General features: G+C 41.1%; 1 protein-coding gene across 2 annotated transcripts in view; it reads right to left on the bottom strand.

Annotated features, from left to right (window-relative positions):
* The window catches only part of BCAR3 (BCAR3 adaptor protein, NSP family member), an 82,425-nt gene that overhangs the window by 22,869 nt on the left and 45,114 nt on the right, over nucleotides 1-14,442 (bottom strand). Inside the window, exon 1 of one of the 2 annotated variants that reach the window (XM_073358224.2) lies at nucleotides 9,761-9,880. The exons of the other annotated variant lie outside the window; for it this stretch is intronic. Coding sequence (XP_073214325.1) covers nucleotides 9,761-9,844 — 84 coding nt within the window. The 5' untranslated portion in view covers nucleotides 9,845-9,880. Of the gene's footprint in view, nucleotides 1-9,760; nucleotides 9,881-14,442 lie in introns of those variants that run through there. 2 annotated transcript variants of the gene reach the window in all.

The following is a 14,442-nucleotide window of genomic DNA, read 5'->3' as shown; positions in this document are numbered from 1 at the left end:
ACAGGAACATATTTAATATAATACAGGAAATAAATCATGGGTAACTGGATTATTCACTAGCTTTAAAATGAAAGTAATGAAACAGTGTGCTCATCATAAGAAAAACATTTTTAAGGAATCCAATTTAGCCAAATAGTTAACATTCATGATCAGCCTTTTAAACTCACAACAGACTGGAACCTAGAATAAAAATGGTTAGATTTGAAACTCTTCAGGGGAGGGACTGAGTCTTCCTATGCATCTGTGCAGCACCTACCACAACAGGGGCATCCTACAGACAGTACTACCATTAGCCCAAATCTATTTATAAAACTGTGGTATTTGTACTTAGAGAGCAACAGCAAATAAATCATATATTAGATTCATTTGTCTTGACTTTTTTTTTTTTTTTAATTGAGCAGCATTTGTCTTAATTTTGTGTCTTGGACAGAGACAAACGCTTTGTCAGCAGTTATCTAATAATAATAAACAATAAAGAGGTTTGAATGGAGCGTTGCTTCTACCATGCATTTGCAGAGAGATGGTGGAGTGGGTGATAAAAGTCTTTTCAACCTCTAAATATGATCCTATTATTCCAATCCGTGTTGTGACATAACTCACTCGGACAGAGAAACAAGGAAGCATGCAGCTCAGATTCCTCAGGATCTCCAATCGGTAATAACAACTCCTTCATATGCAGCCCTGATACTGCAAGGAGAACCATGTAGGCAAATCCCTGTGCCTGCACAGAGCCACTTTGACTTCATTAATCCACAAGGGCCTGCCCAAGGGATTCCCTCAGTGTTGAATTCTGCTAAGATCCCAGTGGGAACACATGGTCCCAAGCTTTTAATTTTCAGCAAAACGTTTAAAATGACCACTGCAATTATTTTACCATTTTTCCAATTAAACTTGTGGCGTTTATCACATTGTACGAAGGATTTCCCCTCAAGTCTCATTAAATCTAGGATCACAACCTGTCATTAATTCCATAGGCTTGTTTTGATACTATATGTGATTTTGCATTTCAAAGGCAAACATAAGCTGTTAGGTGCAATGAAGATTGGAAAATACCAGTGAAGTTCAAGAAAATCAAATTCCAAAAGATTCACTCCATTTTGCCTGTTTAGGATAAACTATCAAAAGTGACTTGGATTATCATCATATATTATATGTATGAAATTTGACAAACCTATTGTTCTGGGAAGTTCCTATTAAAATATACTATTCTCACATCCAAATGAAAATGATTATTTTTATTTGTGCAGATGGGATTCTTCCAAAGAGACCTCTCTACTACAGCAGGCCCTAGTTCTTAATCCTCCATTCAGAACGAATTGCATTAGGATAATTTTGAACGGTGCCCATTGCTCTGTAGCAACTTTGGGCAGGTCTACACTACAGCCTAAAATCAATACAACTTACGTCACACAGGGGTGTGAAAAAGCCTTCCCTCCCACCCCAAGCAAGGCAAGTTTTGTTCTGTTCCACTGACACAGCTTCCACTTCTCACTGAGGTGGAATAAGTATGCCGACGGGAGAGCGCTCTCCCTCGGCATAGCGCGTCTTCACCAGATGCACTGCAGCTGTGCCGATATAGTGCTGTAATGTAGACTCGCCCTTTGTCTGCAAGCTAAACTCATAATTGTTGTTTATCCTGTAGACTAACGGGGCAGATTCCACTCTCCCCTACACAAGTGTAAATCTGGAGTAACTCCATTAAAGTCAATGGAGACACATCAGTTTAATACGAGAATAAGGAGGAAGAGAGTCAGGCCCACTGTTTTACATACATCCCCAAAGCTTATGTTGCTTCTGCTTTGGAGGCTTATCTCAATTCTAATGGGAAGCAATAAACCAAATCTGGTTTCTATCTGAGTTTGAGAGTCAGGTATTATATAGTCAGAGAATGGGTAGAACAAATTAAATAATCTTAATTTACACTAAAAATGGATAGGAAGCAACGATAATAATAATAAAACCTAACCTAATCCAAATTGGCTGGAATTATGAAGACACAAATGGTTTTCTTTATAAAATATATGTTGGAAACTGTTCAAGATGTTTACTGCACAAAATCTCCAGATGAATTTTTGGTTACCCAGGGGATTCACTGTCATATCTCTGTGTAGCCTGTTGGTAAAGTATTATTTACTCAAAGCACATCTAAGGACTGTTACAGTTGTTTCAGTAGGTCTCAACTTTCCTGATAAAAGGTAACCCGAAACCCTGATGAGGTTTTCATCAGACCATTCGCTAGTATCTTCTGCTCATGCAGCTTCCCTTATGTCCTTCATCCTCATGATAGTATTTCAATTATTTCCTGCTGCTATGGGCACAGTTTAGCTAGCAGACATTTAAATTAGCCCCAAGAGGCAGCCTTGTTATTTTCTGATTCTTCTTGCTTTGAAAGGAAAAGCTCAACTTTTGAGAAGGCTTCAAAGCAGAGAGCAGTATTAGAGATCAGTGAATCAATTAGGAAAAAAAAGGGGGCATCACCTGAACCAGGAATTGAACCAACCCTACACCTTGCCCAAGGTTCTAATAAATTCAGCTACATATCCCACAAACCCATCTTTTCCCCAACCCACCACAGGCCTCCTGCTCTTGGTTAAGTCCATCCTGAAGTCTTTGCTAGCCTAGTTGCAATCTTCAGATCTCACAAGTTCTGGCACTTTCTTAGAATAGATGAGGGGAGGAGGGAGGTATGCCCTGGCTTCAGATACTGAGAAAATCCCAGAATTCACATGATTTGAACAGAGCAGCTGTCCAGAGTGCTAGACTGAAAACTCCCAAAGGAATAGAAGCACAGGTGAAAGGGATGTTGGGGATTTGGGAGGTGAGGGAGAGCAAGACAGGAGAGGAGAGGAGATGAAACAGAGGAGAAGTATTGAGGAAAAGAAAGGGAAAACTCACAAGGTCTGGAAAAGCTTCCAAACTGTAGGGAGTGAGTGGGGCTCATCTGAATCCAACCCCAATTTTCTCAGGTTGCTCCTCTCTCATAATAATAAGAGAAGATTTGGCCTAGATAAGGTAAGAGAAACTCAATATTTACTGTAAAACTCATGGCTTCCGTTTAAAATGTACACTTACTGCAGTAAGTTTAACCTTGCCTTCTTTTGACATTTGCTGTAAGTACCTGGCACTGCATGTATAAAGATATTTAAAGGTATTGGATACCACAAAACATCCTTTACAATTCCCTACCCCCTAAACTACTAAACAAGACAGACTTGCATCAAGTATTTCACATGTATAGGTGTAATCACCTGCAAAAAATATCCCTAATGGGATGCTATTTGAAAGCATTGTGTTTGGTCCTTATTCTCTCCTGCCTGGTGGTTTTATTGCACTTAGCCTGTAAAACTGCAAGCATGCAAAACCCAGACTAATTTCAAACACTACTTTGGGGGAAGTGGAGGGATGGAAGACTCTCTTGCTAAATGGTACATCTTGAACCATAGCACTGACTTCTCTGCTTAGATTTCCCTTAATTTCTCACAAAAAATGGAAAATGTTTGTGGAACTAAGATGGTGTGTGACAGATATCGCAACCACATGCAACATCTTTGGGGATCATAGTACATTAAGTGTGTGAATGGTTTATGTATCACTATGGGCCAGGAATTGTATGCAACTCCAGGAAGAGGGATGCCACAACTCCTCCATGAACTAAGAACTGTGGGGGGTGATTAAGGTAAATCACTCTAGGACAGGTGTAAACACCTCTAGAGAGGTACCAACCCCTGGGGAGGCTTGCATATACTAGTTCAAACTGGATTTTCCAGAGACCAACAGATAAAGAAAGAACTTTTGGCATAAAAAGGCTGTATTTAAACAGACCCAATGCCTTCTTTCTGATCCAGCAAATGAATAGGACTTTCTGTGTAAGCGCCCCCACCCTTGCAGAAGGATTTTGCCTACTAGAGCCTCATATATTGATGCATGCAGCTTCTTCTATTGTTTTTAATGTTTTCCCTGTAATGCTTTTACCTGAGGAATAAATGTGCTTGTTTAGAAGAAGCTGTGTGTTAACTGGTAGCTACTGTTCAGAGCCCTTGAAGGGAAAGCAAAGCACAGGTGCTGGCCTTTAGCTAGACTGGCTTGCTGGGGATATTGCAGTGTAGGGCAGGGGAGCTGTGCAGCCTTAAAATCCCCAGTCAGAAGGGACTGGGACAAGGGTCCTCAGCCAGAGATAAGTGATGGCCGGACACGTGAGAGCTGACTGGGCATTCCTGGACAATGTGAAACTTTAAGTAAATTAATACAATGGCAGCAGCTACAAGAGGGGCACATCTTGACTATAGCACACAGCCCATATTTTTAGGTCAGGTACTGGGAAAATCCAGAGGAGGAAAGAAGTTTTCCCCAAGGTAGCGTTCCATGGCTAATACTGCAGATTCAGGGCTTCAACACACCCTGCAGCTGCTGCCCTCCCCAGTCATGGAGGAGAATGGCAGGTGGCTACCCATTTCCACACTTCACAGAAGGTGTGGACCCCTGCATAATCTCCCTGAAACCCATCCCCCAGCACAGTGGAATCACACCAGTTCAAATGAGGTCAGAGCCTTCTACATGTAGGGGTGCATGAGACAGAATTTGGCCCAAAAGAGGGAGACATAAAACTGATCTAAACTGAATGATGTAACAAGGAAAGGTCAGGCCCAACTGCCAGCTTGTTCAGGAGAAAGTTTTGAAGTTCAGACTGATTTAACTCTCCCTTTGAGATGTCTCTATTTGATTCACTCTACATTTGAGATGGCCAATATATAGATCTTAAACTGAGCCAAGGGAACCCTAGAATTAACCAGAGATCTGAACTAAGACAGAGTGGAATGACATTTTATGGAAAACCCAAATGGGCACTGGCTGAAGAATCGTGAGTCTCTAGTGTCAGCTGGGAACTTTTGGAGGAACAACTGGTGAAAAGTATCAGTAACAGGCAAACTTCAATCATCATCTCACTGACTTTCTTGAAATTCAAGTCAGTCACACAAGCTGAGTGTCCTTTGCCCACCACAAGGCAAGGAGCGTGGGGCCCTTCTGACATTTATGGAGATGTTCCTGAATGGAAGAGCCACATGAACATTGATCTGGTTTATGCCCAACAGGCATACAATACAATATCACAGGGTTCAGTCAAGTGCTCACTGAAACCAACAGAAAGAATCTCATTGGCTGCAGTGGGCTTTGGGTCAGGCCTATGTTGTACAATCCTTCACTCCAGTAAGAAAATAATACCCTCCCTACAACCCAACTGTAAATATAACTCAATCCTTAATTCCTGAAACGACAGCATTCACAGACTAGGGAATATGGTTCACCTTTAGCTAATGGAGCCTAAAGCTTTGAATTCTTATGTGTCACAATCCTAAAGTTCCTATTCCACTGTTGAATGGTACTTGCTCAGGAAAAATTCCCCTTAATTGCAATGGGGATTTTTGCCCGAGTAAATCTTAAGGACTGCCAGATTTGGCCCCATGTGCTTATGCAAATGTATTTGAGAAATGCTTATGTCCAATCTATTACTAAGAAGCCAAATGCTGATGTATGTACTCACGTAAAGCTCCCACTTCAGCAAATGGGAATAGGCTGAAGCAAGTACAGAGTAAAAAGTAAGCATGGAGTTTAGGAGTTTGAACAAAGAAGGAAAATTGTGGTAACAAAGGCACAAAGTAGCCTTGGGTAGTTCTCAAACATAAAGACAATCGTTTATCTCTTTTAGCAACACATTCCATGCACCATCTTCACTACACCCACTATAGCCATGCTCAGAAAAAGAACTGGGGTAGCACAGATATCAGTTACGTGTGTGTTAGAGGGCATGTGGGAGTGGAAATCTTATGAATTATGTAAAAGTAGCATGAGAACTCAGAGAGAGGAGCTTTCCCCTTGGAAGATCTTAGGACATGCAGACAGGTCAAGAAGGAAAGAAGATCTTTTCAAACATGATTTTTTAAAAAAAATCAGCCTTGCTACCAAGGATGCAAAACAAACCTCATTGCAGATCCTGAAGTCAATGGGGAGCCAAGCTTCAGAGAGTTATGTGAAATTTCATAGTATCTTGGTAAGTTATTCCTTCCCAGCCCAGACTCTCCAACAACAACAAATTTTATGCCAAAAACAAAGATCCAAAAGCTGGGCTGTGGTGACTTGCTAGCTCATGGTATCAGACTGAATATCCTTCATGTGAATGCTGAAACTGGATACGTAAAGCCCAAAGATACCAGTGAATCAGATTTAGATTGTCATGTAGTGAAGAAATATTAGTTAAAAATCACCATCTATAAAAAGCCATTGCAAAGGCCATCTTTCTCTTGGACGAACTTGCAAGGGTGGCCTCTTATAAAAGGCTGCCTGCCTGGGTTACATTCATAACATTAGGACATTACTGGGTGATGTGGTAGTTCTATATACTGGAAGTTTCAAAACCTGGCAGCAATGAGAACTTGAACGGCTTTCCCCTTTTGAACAGCTTCAGAAGAGGGTGAATCATCAGCTGTATAATTAGGCTGTTATGAACAAATATAATATTTGAACAGGTTCTCCCCTTCCAATCGTAAAGAACATATTAACTGAATAGAAGTTGCAACACATTCAGGGCTAAGATGGGGGCTGTTTACCATTTTTACCATGGTTGCATCAGAATTTTCAGATTCTGAATCCCAAAAATGACAGATAGAACTTTTAAAAGGAACCATTTTCAGTGGCTTGAAGCTCACATAATAAATGAGCACAGTTTAGGGGAAGTAGAAGTGCCTCTGCCCATTTCTACAGACAGCTGCCAATCACACTGCAGTTTTCTGTAAATTGCAGTAAACATCTGAACTAGGTGGTGATCCTCATTCTTACTTACTGTTAGTAATTGAACAGGGGTGCACTTACTAAAACACACACACACACACCCCATTATCATGATATAGCGTCATTAGGCTATAGAGTTTCTGAACCATTACAACGTAACTAACCATTACGTTGGACTTTACACTCCAATAACTAAAATACCACTTTAGCTGCTGTATTTCTGATTTTCAAGAGTCACAAAGGTAGGTATAATGCATTATCAGTGCTCAGACCCCGTACATGTCACTACAGTGCATGGTGGGACATATATCAGCGTCCATGTGCTAGGCCAGATTCTGCTCTCAGTTACAACTCAAGTCAGTGCAGTTACTGTGGATTTACCTCAGTGTAACAGAACAGAATTTGGTCCTGTGTCTCAAATGCATCCCTGGTATAACTCTACTGATGTCAGAGGATTTATTCAGAATGAACTTGTCCTCGGTAACTGCACAAAGCTGATCCCTAACAAAGTAAAGGATAAATCTCATCTAAATATAATTTTTTTCCATTGAAGTCAATAGGTTTACAGTGGTGTGAGAGAACAACTAGCCCTGAGTTCTTTATCAATGCTGGCACCGAAGTGCATTGGCGTGCTAGAGAAAGGAGGCATTCAGCTCCCTCTCTTGGATCTCATGTTCTCTTGCCCCCTACCCATTTCCATGTCTGACTGTTTTCCCCTCAGCAAGGGTGACCCACTTCCAAAATGTAGGCATGTCTAAAAATAGCAGTTCATTGGATTTAATTAAAGATAAGTCAGCAGTGCCTTCTGGAACACATGTATTGAAATCTATTTTAAATGCTGGAAATCTCTTTAAATAGAACCTTATTTTTGAAAGAGACCAGCTGTAATTTGTTTCTTCATAAAAGGCTTTATTCTTTTCCCATACAGCAAACACTATTAATGTTTCGATTTCTCCAGAGACTATATGGATTAGACCAAATGGAAAATTACCATGACAACACCAGTGTTATTTTAGATATTAGAAATTCATGCCAAGTTAAACAAAAGGCATGGACAAGAATGATCGTTTTAATTCAGTTCTGATAGCAAACAATAAACCCCAACTTCATTTTGAAAGTTGTAGAGCAACAGAACTACAGTGAGAACCTTTAAAATCCCAATTAAAATTAAAAGCAATAAAGTTAACAGGACAGACTCTCCTTTCTTTGATACTGGTGACTACTTCAATGTGGTTGCATCAGTGAAAAGGAGAAGAGAATCTACAGTAGGGTCAAATTTTCAAAAGTGCCAAAGTGATTCAGGAGCCCAAATCCCACTGACTGTCAGGGAGACTGTCTTTAGGCCCTTACGAGCATAAATCTCAGTGAAAGTCACTTTTGAAAATAGGACTAGGCTCCTTAATCACTTTGGCACTTCTGAAAATGAGACCCCTAATATTTTGAAAATGAAGATTAAATATTTCAGGAGGGTATAGGATTTTGTCCCACCAACCATACACAGTGAATGGAAGGTGAAGAAAAATTTAATTACCGGCGCACAGAACAAGCCTGCACTCTACTGAACGCAGTTAGCTTGGGCTGGTGGGGCACTGTGCACATTCCACTCGCTCGCACTGTCAGCAGCATTAACAGGCTTGGGAGAGACACAACCTGCCTTCCTCAGCAAGGTAGCCATTTGATGCAATCATGTTTGATGCAATCATGCAGCTACATACCCGGCTTGTGTAACAATCTGTAGCATGCGTTTTTGTTTTCAAACATAAATCAGGGATCAAGTCTGGGTTCTAGGATTCATTTCAACACAAGCTAGTCTGTAATAATTACAGAAAGCCAGTCTTTAAAATAATCTTAATGTTTGCATTAATTAAACTGTACAGTGGCTGCATTGTGTCTAGATAGTGAAGGCATCTCCATCAGTGAGGACGCTGTCCAATTCTAATCACAATGACAATACCTTTTAATGCTGATAGATGCTCATCTCTGAAAGCCTCAATGCATCTTCTTCACACAAACAAGCTGCCATGTAGGCTCACATATCTACAAACTAAACCCATGAGAGCAGCTCAAACGGAGAACCTGTTTATATGGTTTGGCTATTGTGGTTTTTATTAGGGATGGGGCTGAACTGTAAAACTGATCCAAAGCTCTTTGGAGAGACTTCGATCACAATTGATTGTGGCTCATATGGAATGCGTCCCACTCGGTGTCTGTAAAGTGCTTAGCGCATTTAGGATATTACATAATCTCACATTTTAAATCTACAATAAAATCGGAATTGCCTGTAGGGTTTTAAAATGATACTATAATAAAAGAAAAACTAATGACCTTGACCCAATACAAGTGTATGAGATGCTGTCACTGAAAAGTCCCACCTATTCTTTATAGCATTTTGGCTCCTTTGGACCAATACCAAGGCTTAACTTCTGAACACTATTACCTGAATAGAAAGCAAAGACTGAACACAGTGGCCTAAATTTTCAAATTTAGGTGCTTAAATTTAGGCACCTAAATCTATATTTTGGCATCTAAATCAAAGCAGCCTGATTTACAAGGTACTGAGAACTTGAAGCCATAGGTGCTGGAACTAGGGGTGCGACCGCAACCCCTGGCTTGAAGTGGTTTCCATCATATACAGGGTTTACAGTTTGGTACAATGGCTCTCAGCACCCCGCACTATACAAATTGTTCCAGCACCCCTACTTGAAGTTACTATTTATTTCCATGGGATCTGCTGGGGCTCACTATCTCAAACTCAGGGCACTTTGATTTAGGTGCCTAAATATGGATTTGTGCATTCAACTTCAGGCAAGTAAGTTTGAACATTTTTAAGCCTCTCCTTCAGCCGACAGTACACTATCAAAAGGTACTTCCATTATATGACCATCACACACTGTATCTAAATGTCATTTTAAAACAAACACTGTTGAATATCAACGAGTATGCAGTATAGTTACTGTTATTGCAGAAGGGCACCTACCTTAACTCCAATAATGGATTTACGGTGATAAAAACAGCAAAGAGCTGTTATGAGAGTTTGAAAAACATTACAATCCTTAGGCATTTTCAAATCCTCTGTTCTGTGGACCCTTTGGATTAAAAGCAAATGGTCATCACCAGCAACTTTCAGGAGTTACTTTTGAGCTCTTTTGCATTGCCCTCAGCCTGCCAGGGCTCATACACTCCCCCTTACTCACACATCAATCTGGGACTATTTCCTCAGCTAGTGCAGATACTATCAGTTCAGTGGCTTCAGGCATGCTAGCTTCCAGCCTGCCATGTAGAGAGTGCCAGAATCCGCATGTGATCTATCACACTCACCAATGAAATTCTAACCCTCTGGGAAAGTGCCTCTATTTGGGTATCCCCTTGGATCAGAGTTGCAGTGTACAAATTTTTGAGCCACAGGCTCATGGCAGACTCTTTTTCTCAACAATGTACAACACCTGAGTCACTCACTGCACTCCTAAAGATTTGATTGCTCACTCCTGCTGTCTCTGTTCAGTCACAAAGTATCTACATGTTACATAAATAATTCTGTTTAGCACACAAGTGATAAGGAGAGAGACGGAGAGTGGTTGCCTAGGGCTTGCATGACTCTGTTACTCTTCATAATCAAACAAAATGGTATATACTTAGAGTGTAGATAACCAAGGAAAATGTCAAATCTGTTTATTTTTAATTCGGAAGCTTCTGGCAGCCAGTCACAGGAAAAAAATTGGGAGAAGCCAATTATATCAGCACAGTCATTATTAGTGACATAGCTAATACAACCTTTTGGAGTTTAATTAAGACCATCAACTAACAGCCAGAGCCTGGTGCAGGTCCCACGTAATTGGGCAAGCTGTTAGAAAGGAGAATATACTGTGTAAGTTTGAAAACTTCAGCGTGGATATAAAGTTAAACCTTATCCTCACAGAAGAAGCAGCAGTCATATTTATATATATATGCTGCTCTTCTCTTAGAGAGCACAGTTCCATCCGGAGACCTCTGCAAGGCTGTGGCTGTTAAAGTATTCCCTTTCATCTGTTTCTTTTAATCTCTTCTTGTATTGTGGAAAAAAGTAAATAAAGCATTGCTGATTGGCTCTCTCAACACGGTCATATTTCCTCTTCTCCTACTCTTTTCCTTTCCAATGCATTAGTTCTTGATTATGCTCATAATAAAGAAAAAAAGCAGCACTTAAAATTTTCCTCAAAAAGATACGGTCACAAATGGATTAGTCACTGCCCTCTACTGGATGGAAGCAAAACTGGTCAACGATCTATCTTAGTCCCTGTATAACTAGGAACTAACAGAGAGTCTTCTCTAACTCAAGTGTTAGGGACCTGTGCTTTTGGAGGAAAGACTGGATTTTTATACAACTTCATTACTGTGACAGTCTGAGTGGCTATGACATGCAGCACAGCAATAGCTGTGAGATTCCTACATGACAATGGAATTGTTACAATATTTTACGAAGTTAAAATCTATAGTACCAGTGGAGAGGAAAATATTAGGAAATGAAGGATGAACAAAGGTAATGGCTATAGGCAAGAAGCTGGATTTAATTTAAAAAATAATTAACGTCCACAACATAAATAGCTTCTGGAACTCACTACCACAGGATACTAGGGAGGCAAATAGTTTAGCAAGATTCAAAACAGAATCGGACATTTTTATTTATGATAACATCTGCAGATGTTTAATTTTAGTTATTTAATTTTAGACGGATTTTTTTTCCAGCCAGAAGTATTTGCTGAAACAGATTCACTGATACTTGTTCCAGAAGCAGTTCAGTAGGAGGTGGTTTTCATGCAAAGCTCCTTTCCACACCATTTGCCTGCTAAGATCACTACAAACACACATACTAAAAAAAAAGAAAAAGCCCTGTTGCCCAGTGGGTGCCCGCCTGCTCCTGACCAGGGTGTGAGCAAGAGAGCTCTGAGGCTCATGTGCAGAAACACTGGCTACTGGCCTGTAAACTCACAAATTGTTAAAAAAAGCCCTGGTTCCAAAATGTGGCCACTTCTTATGGATACAGAGCACAGCAGGGTTCACTTCTCTTAGTATTTTAAATGGAAATGAATTATACGACATTGCAATTTATAGGCCTGATCCTGAAACCCGTACTTATGTGAGTATCTCCTTGGAATCAATAGACCAAATTCTGATTCTGTCTCATCTGAGTTTTTCCAGATTTACACAACTGCAACAGAGAAAAACTGTCCCAAGGTATGTGCATGTATGTGGATCAATCACAGAAAACCAAAGTTTACTTGTGCAGGGGCCTGATCCACTGCCCACTGAAGTCAATGGAAAGAACCCCAAAGTCTTCAGTGGGTGTTGGATCAGGTCACTGCCCTCCAAGAAGTCCCTCACTTCAGAGCTCTATGAGCTGTCAAAGTTTTCAGTCATTACTCTCTTAGTGAATGGAAACCTGCTGCCCCCCACAACAGTACATCCGCTCCAAACATCTGTGCAATGTTGGAAGTAGCCGACCATGGAGATAGATAAAGTTTGAGGGCCTGATCCTTTACTTGAGGTGTGTGTGTGGTATGTGTGTCTCCAATGAACTTAAAGGTGCTCATCTGCATGTCTCAGTGTGGGACTGGGCCCTAAAGCTGCAATTACCCAGCTAGGGAATTCAGAGTCTGCGATTTCTTTGAAGACTGGCACTCTCTGTTCCAGTATTTATTTTAATGTGCAATGATTTAACTCTAGAAACCACAAATTTGAAATGCAGGCAAATAAACCTGTACATTATACTGACTGGGTCTCCTTGGGGCTGGTATGCATGCTGCAGCTCTTCACTGGGGAATAAACAGAGAAAGTCAAGTCAGTATTGACTCTCAGCTTTGCTTTCACCATCCTCTTCCTCCCTTTCGTAAAGACACGGTTTCCACCACATGGTTTCAGTCTGGTTGGGAACGAGGGTACTATCACTACAGAACTGTCCAGCTAACTTCCATTTTAACCATGGACCATCTAGTCATCGTGGCGCACACAAAGTTCTGCTAGTTCAGGAGCACTGAGTCCAGTGGCTGACAGGAAGGTGATGGGTGGGAGGCCAAAGGGCTTCTAATAATAAATAATAATAGTAGAGCACACTATTTTGCCCTTCTATGGTATATTTCATCCAAGAAAGCCAAAGCATCTTTCAGATATTAAACTTGGCCCTGCAGTACCACTGTGAGACAGGTATTATGGGTACAGATGGACAAAGTCAGTCACCTGGGGCTAGAAATTCAGAAGAATTCAAGTCCCATCTAGATACCTAAATAAAGGCTGTACAATCAAAAGATTTGCACCTAGAACCTCTCATTGTGACACTTATGGCCAGACTTTCCAAAAACACTCAGGAACCTACACTGTCAACTTTGCTGAAAACCTGGCTCATTGTTTTGGTGCCTAAATGAGAACTCAGCCTTTTAAATAAGCTGGCCCAAATTACAGATGCTGAGCTCCTCTGAATATCTGTGTGGCCCACAAGAGCTGCAATGATTTGTCCAAATCCGAGATGATTTGTCCATGCTGGGGCAGAGCCAGAAGTGCAATGGACGGGTTCCCGATTCCCACTACTCTGCTTTCACCAGTAAACAACACTGTCTCCTTTTTTTAGCTGACCACAGTCGCTATTCCACATCAGTGGGTATGATCAAGTTTTTAATTCAGATACAAATTCTGACTAATTCCTTCATGCAAGCAACTACAAGTACAAGTACAAGCAAGTACAGTCTATCACCAAGAAAACATGACCGGTTGTGAAGAGGTTGAAATCATGTCATCTTTAGGACTGGTTCTAAATTCACCCTCTCAGATACCTAGATATATTAGATACAAAAAGCACATAGTTACCAGTCTGTGTAAACATGGGGCTTTTAAATATATGGGAATGGGGGAGTGTGTGAATTCTGATCCCACCCTCCCAGGGTGAGGGGGGCTGGCTGAGAGAGGGACTCTAAGAAACTCCTTCTCAAAACTGCACCTTCAGCTGAGCCCTGCAGCTCCTCTCACACCAGTTACAGACATTCAAAATATCTATCAAGGATTCAGAGAGAAACGGGCATTGGGAAAGATCCAACCACTATCTTGGAGTTTGGCTTTTTTCATGGTCAGGTCTAATTTAGCACACATTAGTCCATGACCATGGAAACAAGGGCATTTCAGGCTACCTATGGTGAATAGCTGTTCAGTTAGGCCTGGTCTACACTATGGGGTTAGGTCGAATTTAGCCGCATTAGGTCGATTTTAAAATGAATGTGTCCACACAAGCAAACCCATTCCGTCGACTTAAAGGGCTCTTAAAATCTACTTCTATACTCCCCGGTGAGGGGAGTGGCGCTAAAATCAACCTTGCTTGGTTGAATTTGAGGTAGTGTGGATGCAAATTGACGGTATTGGCCTCCGGGAGCTATCCCAGAGTGTTCCATTGTGACCGCTCTGGACAGCACTTTGAACTCCAATGCACTAGCCAGGTACACAGGAAAAGCCCCAGGAACTTTTGAATTTAATTTCCTGTTTGGTCGGCGAACTCAGCAGCACAGGTGACCATGCAGTCCCCCCAGAATCGCAAACGAGCTCCAGCATGGACTGAAAGGGAGACACTGGATCTGATTGCTGTATAGGGAGAAGTATCTGTGCAGGCCGAACTTCGATCATAAAGAAGAAATGCAAATATAT

The sequence above is a fragment of the Lepidochelys kempii genome, chromosome 8 (assembly GCF_965140285.1).
Source record: "Lepidochelys kempii isolate rLepKem1 chromosome 8, rLepKem1.hap1, whole genome shotgun sequence".
Classification (NCBI taxonomy): Eukaryota; Metazoa; Chordata; order Testudines; family Cheloniidae; genus Lepidochelys; species Lepidochelys kempii.
Note: the sequence above shows the minus strand (reverse complement) of the source record. Positions and strands in the feature narration are given on the sequence as shown.